Source organism: Podarcis erhardii (assembly GCF_964252035.2).
Source record: "Podarcis erhardii genome assembly, chromosome: 5".
NCBI lineage: Eukaryota > Metazoa > Chordata > Lepidosauria > Squamata > Lacertidae > Podarcis > Podarcis erhardii.
In genome coordinates, this window is record NC_138509.1 from 55,472,052 (window position 1) to 55,485,684 (window position 13,633).

The window sequence follows — 13,633 nt, forward strand, 5'->3', positions numbered from 1 at the left end:
AGTGCCCAGGCTGCATTGCTATGCTGCTACTTCTTAGACGGAACACGCTGTGTTCTAATAGCAATAGTTAAATGCCAACAGTACTGGGGGGGGGGCTGTTTTTGTTTTAGGAATGGTCTCCTGAATGGAGAACTTGATTGCTGGATAAACAGAAGTACGACCACCACATAGGTTCATAAAAGAACCAAACGTGATTATAGGCAGAATTTTCGTCTTACATAATAAAGCACTGCTCTCCTGTACATTACCTGCATGCCCATGTAGCAGTGTAGGTCCACTCAAATGACACACAGAGAACATGGTTCCTGCCACCACAAATCTCTATTTAATCAGTTATTAGGAGGGAGAATATAGGGATCAAATTGTGCCCCTGCCCCACTCCCAGAAAACAACAACATACCATTTAATAGACCAGCCAATGCCTTTGCAACCAGGTCTCTGGGTGGAAGGAACCATAGATGCATACATTACCAGTATGTACATGTAGTTCTTATGCACATTTATGATTCTAGCTGGAAAGAGAGCTTTCTGACATCTGTATTTTCATTAAACTCTGTCTTCCACCAGTTCCTTTCATGGAGCTACAGTTCTCAAGATTATCCTGGGAAGATCATTAAACCACTCGGGGAATTATAGCTCTATGAGGGGAACAGGAGCCTCCTAACAACTCTCAACTACCTTGACAAACTACAGTTCCCATGATTTTTTGGAATGGCACTGTTTTAAATATGTAGTGCAGATGGGGCTGCTAATAATAATGATGATGATGATGATGATGATGATGATGATGATGATAGGCCAAAAAAGTGCATTTCAGCAGGTAGGCTTCAGACATCCTACTGAAAAGAGCTTGCTCACACAGTGCTATTTTTCTAGAAAAAGAGGTGACAGAACTTACCATGAACACAAGTTCTGGCTGGGGGAAAAAAGCCCTGCCCACACACTTCTTTTTAAATCAGCCCACTGGTTATTTCACTGACTGTGCAAATGCTTATTTGTTATCCGACCGACTTTAGGGACAGTGAAAGCTGAGCAACTCCAGTCCCTAGTGGAAGTGCTGAAATATCAAACCAAGTGTAATGTGCTCCTTTTGGCCCACACTATAAGGACATAAATCAACGATTGAGAAAAACCATTTATATAATGTAAAAAACTTAAGAGGAAGATGGAAGAAACAGTTAAAACCTCTCTACCTTTTTTTAAAAAAAGAGTAAAGGTCTGGAAAATGGGTTTTGAAAAATGACAAGTCCAGGGAAGCCATAAAAAGGTCACTGCAATACCTTCCTCCTTGTCGCATTCTTTTTCTAGGCAGCTTCTGCACTTTTAAATTTTTAATGTTTCTTCCATTCTTGTCAACGTGCTATATAATTGACTCCTTGTAAAATAGTGGCTCCAGTTAATAGGCCTATTAAACAACCCATTGCAACTTCAGTTATTTTATTTTAAGTAATTACATGGTTGAAGTGGAAAAATCTCTCTTCTTTCTCAGTCAGCAATATTTCCAGTTTTGCTGGTCTTGAAACAAAGCTCTCTGAGGAAACACAAAATCTGAATGTTTATAGTATGACACTTTTTGGGGTTCTGCGTTTCCACAAGAGTTGCTATCCTTATCTAGGTCGTTATCAAGCACTCATGAGGGGTTTAATTAAACTGATGCTTTAGTAAGACTTTAAAAACACATTTACATTTAGTCTCCAAAATGCAAGGTATTGAAAATGTCTTACTCAGCAAGCAAACCAGACTGGTTAAAACAATTTGAAGTATACATACTAACCTTCCTAAACCTTCTGCATGAGCAGAAAAAACATTTTGGGGAAGGGTAATACTAAGATTTCGACTGAGTCCATACTTGCTTGGTAAGCCTCATGGAAAGCAGTCAGACTTTTCTGACAAAGCAGTACACAGCAGTGCTACTCAGACCAGCTAATAGGCTTTGCTTCTTTCTGGATGTCCAGTCTTGTGAATGTTCTGCAACATGCATAGGTTGCCGTTGAAGGAGGAACTCATGGCAGAAATGGGAGACTCTCTCTGCAGGAATCCAGTACGGCCTGCACTGGATTTTGACGCTGAATACACAGGACAGCTGCCACCTGCAAAGACTAGTTTAAAGTCATTTCAAATGGCAGCTGTCAACCTGACAGAAAGGTGCTTGGGGGTGCCTCAGGAAGAGTTAAGTGATATTTCCATTCCATCATTAAAAAAGAAAAAGAAAAGGCAAGCAGCCTCCATTGTATGCCTGTAATGTATGCATTCATCCTCAAGGTGACCTGAATAAGATTTATGCTTTATGTATTATTAATGGAAATCCACCAGTGGCAAAGGCATTGTGTAACCAAAGAAAAAGGGGAAATTGCTCATTTTCTTACTTTGCATCCTTTCGGCTATAGCTCACTATCTTCCCAAGAATAAGAGAACGTGCGTTGTTCAGTAAGTAAATCTGCAATTGGGCATGTTTTATGCCGATTCCAATTTAAGCAGAGTCCACACAACATACAATCATTCAAAAAATCTTTTATTTCATCTTCTACCATTGCCATTCCTTGCCTCTTGTAAAGGACCCAGGATAATGGCTGACACTAACTGGTAAATGACAAAGTAGTATATACCGCTTACTGTTTCCTGTGGAACTGCCAAAAACTTCTAAGACAACAGCAACTGCCCACATGTGGTATTTAACCATGAAGACATGACTTCTGGGATAATACCCTTTTCTGATGCAGCACCTACTGCTGTTGCCCTAACAGCCTTGAGAATTGTGCATTGTTACACTTTTTTGGTTGGCTACTTGCAGCTAGAGCCAGCCATGGAACCAAGCTGCAATGTAAAGCACAGAGGTTGAATCTAAGCCATTGTGTTTGTGGAACAACTACTGCACTGCCCCTAAATCTTCTCTAGAGGGTCAGGAGAATCCCCAGAGCAGATTGGGTCACAGGGAAGAGGAGGAGAGAGAGGGTAAGCTCTGTTAACATGACTGGCAGTTGTTCTGTTCACTCAATAATTGGATTCAAGCCCAGGTGGGCTGGTTCTACATGCAAATGGAAAATTGCAAGTAACTGAGGCAGAGTGTGGACATAAAATTGTCAGATGTAGAACAGCTGAAAAATAGCCAAGAGCTGTACCTCTGCCAGATAGAAAGGCAGTAATAAGTAACTTATTATTATTGTTATTGTTGTTGTTGTTATTAATAATACCCCACCCATCTGTCTGGGTTTCCCCAGCCACTCTGGGCAGCTTCCAACAAAATATTAAAATACAATGGTCTGTTAAACATTAAAAGCTTCCCTAAACAGGGCTGCCTTCAAGGCTAGTTGAATAATATCCCTACATGATGTAAAGCTGTTCATACAAGACCCCTCATCTATTTAAGTTAGCAAGTACAAGTGCTGCTTTGCATAAGGTTGCCAGCTTGCCCAAATTCTATACTTATGCCATGTTATCTGAATAGTAAAGAGGATGGGCTGTCGCTCAGTGGTAGAGCACATCCCTTGCATGCCAAAAGATCCAGGTTCAATTCCTGACATCTCCAGGCAGGGCTGGGAAAGACCCATCTAGAAAGTCATTGCCAATCTGTGTAGACTTCTGAGCTTGACGGACCAGTGGTCTGACTGTATAAGCAGCTTCCTATGTATGGGGGAAATGTATGGATTTTTTTATATGATCAATTTTTTGTTTCCACAATTAAAATAAAAACAGCAACACAGCTTGCTTCCTAGGGTGCATCCTGAACTTTTCAAAGGCACAGCAAAACTCAGCCTAGCATGCACAGCATTATATTTTACTTGCACGCTAACATCTCCAGCGACATAGCCTCTCCTGTGGAGCAGCAAGGAAAATTAACAGGAAACGCCTGTATTTTTAAAAGTGTGTTTATTTCAGAACAGCAGCAGAGCCAATACACATGTCTACCTGAGGAAAAAGACGTTACAACTTTGGTGGGCAAACAAAGTTAGGCAAATTCTGAACATCACCCTTTTGGAAAAGAAAGCCTTATTTTTTGCAGGTGGTCTGTCACTTCAGCAGAGCCATATCCCTACTGTACATCAAACACAGAAACCAAACCAATAGTGGACAGTGCAGCTCTGCATGTGACGGCAGTAGCTCCATCTTCCTTTTCCAACTATTGAAAAGGCTTCCCTCCACTAATTTTCAGAGCCCGTAGTCGCAGGCCTCATGGCTGTTCTTCAGATAGAGCTCCAGGAAGCCTTTGTATGTCTGAGCGTTGGTTACTGTAGCCTTGACAGCCGGATCCAGCTTCATGGCTTCAACCCAGTGTTTTAGCTCTGGTGTGTGGTCCAAACAGCTGCAGAGAAAATTAAAAAAGTCACTGTGAAGCCTACATCTATGGTGGTTTGTCTGCAAAAGGTCTCCGGTGGAGCACATGTTTTGAATGCAGAAGGTCCCAAATTCAAACCCTGGCATACTTCTGAAACTCCAGAGAGCTGCTGCCAGACAGTGTAGAATACAATATTAAGCTCAATGGACCGTTGGTCTACTTCTGTATAAGGCAGCTTCCAAACTACTAAGCTGTCTGCATTTAGCTCTGTTAGAAGAAGAGAGGTTTTTGACATCCATTATGCTTGGCTTCCTTAGAAATGATGCGATGCTTCAAAATAGATAGGGGGCACTGCTGCACTGCTCTAGTTTTGGAGAGCAGGTGTGTCGTTTCAGCACTTCCCAATTTCAACAGTTTGAATTAGAGGGGTTTTTCCAGGCTATTTGGCCGAGAGATCAGCCCACAGGCAATGCAGCCTGAAATAACACACTTTCCATGGCAAGAACTATACTGTTGGAGCAAGAGCCATGCTACATTAAGTTTCTACTTCCATTTGCCAGCCAGAGGATTCTGGATACCCACAAGCAGGGTATGAAGGAGTGGCCCCCTGTTTACTCCCAGCATCTGGAAGTTCCATTTGGCCAGCACAGCTAGAAACTATTCATAGTCTTCTTCTCCGGAGTGGCTCGGAAAAAAACAACACCCACATCTCCTTCCTAGTTGTGTGCTGCAGAGCCAAACTGGCATGGGATGTATAGTGCAGCTGTCTAGAACCTAGAAATGGAAAAAGCCTGCTACCTGAAGGTGGCTCCACAAGCTTAACTGTAGAAGGGCCATAGCTCTGTGGTAGCACATAGAATCATAGAATCATAGAGTTGGAAGAGACCACAAGGGCCATCGAGTCCAACCCCCTGCCAAGCAGGAAACACCATCAGAGCACTCCTGACATATGGTTGTCAAGCCTCTGCTTAAAGACCTCCAAAGAAGGAGACTCCACCACACTCCTTGGCAGCAAATTCCACTGTCGAACAGCTCTTACTGTCAGGAAGTTCTTCCTAATGTTTAGGTGGAATCTTCTTTCTTGTAGTTTGGAGCCATTGCTCCGTGTCCGCTTCTCTGGAGCAGCAGAAAACAACCTTTCTCCCTCCTCTATGTGACATCCTTTTATCTATTTGAACATGGCTATCATATCACCCCTTAACCTCCTCTTCTCCAGGCTAAACATGCCCAGCTCCCTTAGCCGTTCCTCATAAGGCATTGTTTCCAGGCCTTTGACCATTTTGGTTGCCGCCCTCTGGACACGTTCCAGTTTGTTCGTGTCCTTCTTGAACTGTGGTGCCCAGAACTGGACACAGTACTCCAGGTGAGGTCTGACCAGAGCAGAATACAGTGGCACTATTACTTCCCTTGATCTAGATGCTATACTCCTATTGATGCAGCCCAGAATTGCATTGGCTTTTTTAGCTGCTGCGTCACACTGTTGGCTCATGTCAAGTTTGTGGTCAACCAAGACTCCTAGATCCATGCAGATGGTCCAATACAGTGGTACCTCGGGTAAAGAACTTAATTCGTTTTGGAGGTCCGTTCTTAACTTGAAACCATTCTTAACCCGAGGTACCACTTTAGCTAATGGGGCCTCCCGCTGGTGCCACTGCACAATTTCTGTTCTCATCTTGAAGCAAAGTTCTTAACCCAAGGTACTGTTTCTGGGTTAGCAGAGTCTAACCTGAAGCATCTGTAACCTGAAGCGTCTGTAACCTGAGGTACCACTGTTTTCAACTCCTGGCACCTCCAGGTAGGGCTGGGACAGACCCCTGTCTGAAATCATTTGAGAGCCACTGCCAGTAAGTGTAGGAAATACTAAGATGGACCAACTGCCTGACTCAGTATAAGTCAGCTCCCTATGTTCCTATCCTGCCCCTAGTCAACTCATCATTCCATTTTTTTAAAGGAAAAGTATACAAATGTCTTTCTTAGGATGATAATCCTATACACTGCGTGCACCTGAGATGGCTTTGAAGTCAGATCTAAACCTGACATTATGCCAAAGAAAAGAAAGTAAAACCTGAACTCCTATTATCTGATTTACTGTACAAGTATAATACAAAGGGAATTTCTCAGAAATCCCAGAGCACCGAGCCTGACCCTGGACTCTTCAAGGAGAGCAGAGAAAAGGCAAATCATCAGAGGAGTCTGATCCTCCTCTAATTACCCTCTGGACACCTTGCGGCATAGTTTGATAACATTCAGCCTCGGCAATGTTTCTAATGAGAATTTTAATCCTCCCACAGTAATCACAAAACTGTTAGGTTACATTTAAAATGTTTTTTTAAAAAAATATGTGCAGGAGTGGCTGCATCAGATAAAGCAACAACAACAAAAACTCCATTAAGCTGCCACTAGAGCCTGACAGATTGTGGTAGAAGCTTCATCAGCCTCACGAAACATGCAGGTGTTATTACTCACGAGATCCAAATATATCACATCTCAGCTTAACAAGGCAAGAGATGAGCAAGCCTTTTGACCAAGCATTTAGCTTCTTCACTCTTCCCTTTGCAGCTACAGCCAACACAACCAGGTAATTTTCTGTTAACTACAGTTTCTCAGTTTGGACAAAATGAGAAACCACAGTTAACAGCATTAGAACAAGTTAAGTTTCTAAACCATGGTTTGAAGTACATTTAGTATCCAAACTTGTTCTGAGGCTCTTAACTAGTTTTTTTCCTCCCTGAACTGGGAAGCTGTGGTTAACAGAAGACTTTGCTTGCATGGGGAAGAACAAAGGGGCTGTGCATACAGCCAAAAGGGCTGTTCATACCTTGGACTTATTAGAGGAATGATCATCCAAGTGTGGCCATTATCTGTAGTGAGAAAAGAAACCCACTGTCTTGATTGAATTCAAATTGAACAGAACCGAATCTGCCAGTAAATACCAGGATAGATCAAAAGGGATCACTCCAGAAACATATATTCAAGTGAGTCAAATGTGCATTTTCAAATAAGAATGATTCTCCTCTTCTGCACCCACTTCACTTCCGCCAGATACCCCATTGCCTTGCAGATTACAGATGAACCAGAACAAATGGCAGTAGCTCTCCCCATCAATGCTGCCCATTGGCGAAGGGACAAGGGAAGGAATGTAGCTGGAGAATGGTACTCAAATGTGAGAGGTACAAATGATTCAAAGGGCTTACTCATATAACTCGTAGGGCTCCATACGCTCAAACCAAGGCCAGATCAGATAGTCGATCATGGAAACAGTGTTCCCACCGAAATACTTAGTCTTGCACTTTACTAGAATCTAAAAGGGAAAGAGACACATGACATTCCTACATAAAAAGCACAGTATACCAAGAGAGCTTGCAGAAACTGAAATCTAGAGTGAGGAAGGGGAAAGGGGCTGCATATATAACAGAGAGCACCTTGTTATACAGAGCTCAGTAGTTTCAGAACTTCTACCCCTATGTTGCAGACCTGTGTGGAGATTTTAACCTGTACTGGTTCCGAGTAGACTGCACAATAGATCACAGACCAAAGTGGGTTGTGCAGCTGGATTTTAAGAACTTCTTGGCTGCAATTCTAGATTCAGCAGAAAGCAAAACTGCAACCACTGGAAAGCCCTAGGAGCTTTCTGTCTGGAAACACTCTTGGTTTTTTGTTTGAAAATCCCTCCTCAGACAGAAACAAATCCATCAATAAAGATATGAACATGGCTCCCTCTAGTGGGCAGCACTAGAGTCTGCTCAGAGTACGTAATCCCAAAACTAAATTATGTGGAAGAGTCACAAGTTTCAATGAGCCCTTGTGTGGGATGCGGAGGATCAAAATATTAGACTTTCATTGCATGAAGTACAGCTATGGAAATAAGATACAGAGAACAGAGCAATATGTTCCCTAACACAGGTTCAAAAGATATCTTCAGTCTAGTAACAGAGTAGAAGAGTTGCCCAAGGACATAATGCTTGAATTTAATTGGAAAACCGAAGAGACCTTTTGTGTGGAATGGAAACGGGGAACCTCTCTCCTTCACAATCAAGTTAATGTATAGCTTTCCTTGGAACAATGCCCCCCACCCCCAACTCTCACCTCTTCAAGTTTCAGAAGCCTTTCTCGGAGCTCATTCTTCACTGCAGAGGCATTGTCTCCACTCCTGATGGCCAGCAAATACTTGTGACACAGAGGAGTTAGCTAAGCAAAAGCAGAGATTGCCGTGTTACCAAGGTGCAGAAAGGTGCTTAGCATTTTAATTCAAGGAACATAAATGCATGCTAAGAACGACAAGTAATTCTACCATGACTAAATTTACAGCAGTAGACAGCTTGTCCTCATAAAGCCCTGTCAGTAAGAGGGTGTAAGTTGCAGCCCAGCATGGCTTCCACTGGCCAACTGTTCTGAACTGTAGAAGAGTCCTTTCACCTTGGTAGAACATCCATCCACACCATCTTTCCATTAGTATGAAGCAGGAATGAGGAACCTGTGGACCTCCGGGTGTCACTGGATTCCAAATCCTATCAGCTCCAGCCAATGTGATGGGTGTTAAGAGTCCAATAAGAGGGCCACAAGCTCACCACCCCTGCTATAAAGATACCTAAACGAGTTGCTTTCCTCCTCTAAACAATTTGGTTACCTATTGAGATTCACACCTTTCTCTTTCACACATTTAATTGCATACTACAGACAGAGAAACGTGTCCATTTTAGTTAACACAGGGCAACTTTCCATTGTGTGATGCTACAGGAGCTTGGATGTGTTCCTCAAACGCCTTATTAAAAAAATTCTAATGAATTTTGTTGTCATAGAAGTGAATGGGCTTAAGATGGAGAGGAGGAAACACAAACCAAGGGAGATAAACCCACAGAAAGCATCTCTCAATGCAGCAGAATGTGGAACAACCCAGAAGATCGTACCAGATATCAACACACACCCCTTCCACTCAGCATCCAGAATAACCCTGGTTTAATGTAGAATTCCAAGTAAGCTCAAAGGAAAAGCAAAGCTACACAGTACATTAGCAGTTCCGCTTTGCTTCTATACTTTAGTCCTATGTTGGGACAACGTATAGCAGCCACCTTACCCTGTCTGTATGTTCCACATTCACCAGTGTTTCCTCTGTTGTCCCTACTCTACAAAATCCCAGTTTCTCAGTTATACCAGCCTGGTCCTGTCATCTTGTACCAGGATCTGTGCAGGATGCCATAAGTGGCATGTCAACACACTAAAACTCTTTGTAGCAACCAGTTCCTAGTAACACCAGCATTAGGTCACATTGTCCAGTAACTTTAAAACCACTGTCTTTCTTCCACAAATGTTTTCTTTGCAGATCTCACTTTTTGCTTTCAGGCACATGTTTAAAATAGGGCAGTGGTGTTGCCTAGCAAATTGCCTGTAATCATAACAATGCCTTATCAAGTGTTATTTTCATACCACACACTGAAATGAGTTTCCCGTTACTCCTCCGTACACACCTTGGAGAACTGTTCCAAGAGCATCTTCTGATAAGCTTTATCATAAGGATCTGCAGGATACAGCTTCTTCTCTGGATACGCTTCATCCAAATACTCACAAGTGATTGGAGACTCATAGATCAACTGGCCCTTGCTGGTCTCTAGCACAGGTACCAATCCGAATGGGCTTTTCTCAAAAAACCAGTCTGGCTTGTTTTTCAAGTTGATATTGACAATTTCATGACTAAAACGTATGAAACGGAAAAACACAGCAAGGTTATTTTGCCAACTTGCCTGTTACAGTTAGAGTCAACTTCTGCTATGTTACTGAAATCACCTAAGCTTGTTTCATATAGGCTACATGGTTACAGAACTCCAGATCCAGCCCTCTAACCATTAGGAACTAGAAGGCAAGGGGTCTAGATGACGAATGGGGAACCACTGGCCTCTGGGCTTGATCCAGACCATGGGTAGGCAAACTAAGGCCTGGGGGCCGGATCTGGCCCAAATCACCTTCTAAATCTGGCCTGCAGATGGTCCGGGAAGCAGTGTGTTTTTACATGAGTAGAATGTGTCCTTTTATTTAAAATGCATCTCTGGGTTATTTGTGGGGCATAGGAATTTGTTCATTTTTCCCCCTTCAAAATATAGTCTGCCCCCCCCCCCAAGGTCTGAGGGACAGTGGACCAGCCCCCTGCTGAAAAAGTTAGCTGATGCCTGCTCCAGACCATGGACTCCATTCTAGCACTCATCAAAGGGTTCTTTCGGCAGCTCCACCTCCTCCTCTTGTTGGATGCAAAAACATCACGGGGTCAAAATGGGAATCTCCACATTCCACTGCCTCATGCTGTGGCGCACACTTTCTGGGTGGAGTGCATGGGTGCGTAGAAACACACCCTGTGTCAATTGGAAGGCAACTCCCATAAAGCTTGATATGCGGTGAACATCTGCCAGTTTTCAGCCCCAAAGGTGGTTAAAAACAATTAAAGTACAATAAAATTAAGACTAAGTGAAATTAGAGAGAAGGTTCATTTGATCTGGGGGCTGGAGTATTGTTTGGGGGAGTTGTTGGGTGTGGCTGTTGCTGTTAATTTCTGTATATTTTTGATCTTATGTTTTATGTGGAAATTGTTCTATTTGGTTGTGTACTTTTTGATGTTTCGTTTATTGTTTACAACTACTTTTGTTACATTTTTAGTTTTTGGAAAGGTGGCATACAAGTAAAATGACTAATTGACTGATCTTACTTGATTCCTTTGGCTTTGAGGACTAGCCTTGTTCTCTGTGCAAAAGGGCAGTAGCGCATACTGTAAAGACGGATCACTCCCTCCGGCACAGGCCCTGGAGCAGAACTTCCTGGAATACAAAGAGACTTACACAGGTCATTCTGGTCAGAACTAGCAAAATTATAGCCTTTTCTGAACAGAAACCATAAGCAGGCCAGGACTTAGGGCAGAGAGAACAAAGAAGCAGAGAGAAAAAAGGGGAGCCTTCCAAAAAATAAATTCCTCTGGTATTTGATATGCTCCATTTTCATAACCCTGCAGTCATTCCAAAGGCTTTTTTCACACTGGTGATTCACATCTTAATTCAGATGAATTAGCAGAGGAAAGTAAATGGCGACAGGAGTTTGAGGATGCCAAGCTACCGATCTGAGAATAATTCCCCAGCACTCAGCTGAATAGCAATAACAAAGTAAGCAGCTTGTACATTGTAATTGTTCTGCACTTTTTGGAGCTTAAGCCTGCAGTCCTATATCCACTTATCTGAGAGTAAGCCCCATTGAACTCAATGGGATTTATCACTGAATAAACATGTGCAGGAATATGCTGTAAAAAACAAAAACAAAAGATTTGGCAGCATAAGCTTAGCGTTGCAGCACTCATTTCCCCACCTGGTTTGGACTTATGGGGCCAATTCACCGCTATTCATACATGACTGCAGGGCCAGGAAGAAACAAAATGAACGTCCCAACATGTCTCAACACATCCATCTCTCTCTGTGTATGCAGCAAAGGAACACACACATAACTTCCTTGCTAGACTTGGGCATGTAGGCAGACACAAAGTCACAAGCCAGGAAGGAAGGTTGTGTGGGAAAGACACTTAAGTTTATGCTCTTCCCCAAACCAAGGATGGACGTACTTCACAGGCTTGGGCTATAGGAAAGAGACTATAGCTCACTCAGGATGATCTGTGGCCATGATGGCATCAGGGCAGTTATATGCCATCCCATTTTCAATACTGTTTGCATCTACCAAATTTTCAGATGGACATGTATTTATTTCCAGTCAGGGAAAATTATCATGCTCTAGGACACAAGAGTGCTGCTTTTTGAGGTTTCATGAGCTCTTACAACCCCAACTCATGATTTTAACAGGGTGCTCTTTCTTTATAGGAGTAACAGGTCTATAAATCATCAAAACTCATTTAAGGACTCCTACAATGTGCAAGTTGTTCTGCAGTTGTATTTCTTACAAGAACAAGCTGCAGCTACCCCATAAAGATCCATGGTTTATTAAGAGAAAAAGTGTGTGGCACAACACTGCCCTCACCAATTTAATCAGCATCTTGTCTTCAGTGCCAATTGAAAAGTGTCCCATGAATGAATTGGGGTCTAGTGTAGGGACACAGCATGGAAGATCACAACAGACTCTTCTGGGTCTAGCAAAATAGGCATCTGGAGAATTTGCCAACTGGGAAAGTAGCTACTTACTACAAAATCCACTTCTGATATTACACTGCACCCTCAATTAGCTCATTACCAGCAGCGGCTAGACAAGAAGTTTAGGAAGCTACACCAACATCTGAACAGACCTTTAGAAGGTGTGCAAATTAAACAGTCATGTTACCAATACAATTATCAGTGCAAACAGAGTGCAGGGGAAGGAGGTGACCTGAGGCACATTGAAGTCATCAACGCCAATCCTATTTTTCACATGCAGGTCTGTGCACAAACAGCAACGCGCGTATCGCATCAGACGTAGCTCAGAGGAGAGAGAGAGCTCACGACCGTTGTGTGTTGTTGTTTTTTTAATTAAATGAGGAAACTAGAGGAGTGACACGCCGCCATGCAAACTGCTTTGAAGAGCGTTTATTTTTAAAACGCACGTCGCTTTTAGTGAAGTTCGTGGCGAGCTGCTTCGGAGATTTGCTTTACACAGAGTTTCAAGGAAAGAGTCCATTTTGAAACGTTATAATTTCATAAATAGTCCCAGGAAATCCTCCCCGCCCTCTCTTCCTATACGTGCCTCTGAACGTATGCGCCGCAGCAAATCACGTGCCGTTAAATAAACGCAGCTTGGCATTATTATTCTTATTTTTAAAACACATCAGCGGGTGGGGTGGTAAAGAGCGGGCTCGGAGAAGGGGGAAATTTCACCCCTTTCTTCCCTTGCCGTAATATGGAGGAAAATCACTAAACTTAGTATTTGCTGGGCGTCGGAAGGGCGCCACAAGGAAAAGAGGCAGCCCGATCCTCCCCACAAGGACAGGCACAGGCAAGCAGAGAGCATGCAATGCTGCGGGAAAGAAGCAAACCCTCTCACCTTTTCCTAAGCTCCTAGCGAATTCCCCAGACATTCTCCCTGGTGTAGTCAGCAGGCAAGTGATGGACACCGAAGAAAGGGAACCTCCCCGGAGTCGGCCGACTGTCTCCGCCCACATCCCTTGATCCGCCCCCTTCGTTATTCTGCGACGATTCCGTTATAGAAGCCGCCTCAGAACTTGGCCACTGGAAAGCGCCTGGACGTACCAGTGTTGGATTCACACATAAGCTAAAACAAGCTATGTATAGCTTAGGACTACACTCTCTTGTCGCCCCCCAAAAAAATTTAAAGGAAAAAAACCTGGATGTACATCTCCAAAATATAAAATAAAAAAAACAAATAAAATAAAACCTACATACAGCAGCAGTG

The 13,633-nt window shown here is 43.0% G+C and overlaps 1 protein-coding gene across 1 annotated transcript; it reads right to left on the bottom strand.

Annotated features, from left to right (window-relative positions):
* Positions 1 to 3,853: 3,853 nt before the first annotated feature.
* GSTO1 (glutathione S-transferase omega 1) lies at positions 3,854 to 13,411 on the bottom strand. The gene is made up of 6 exons (XM_081863457.1): positions 13,265 to 13,411; positions 10,965 to 11,073; positions 9,739 to 9,961; positions 8,360 to 8,461; positions 7,468 to 7,574; positions 3,854 to 4,300 (listed from the first exon to the last, which is right to left on the bottom strand). Exons 1-6 carry the CDS (start codon positions 13,380 to 13,382, stop codon positions 4,147 to 4,149), a joined length of 813 nt encoding a protein of 270 aa, XP_081719583.1. The 5' UTR covers positions 13,383 to 13,411; the 3' UTR covers positions 3,854 to 4,146.
* Between the last annotated feature and the right edge of the window lie 222 nt (positions 13,412 to 13,633).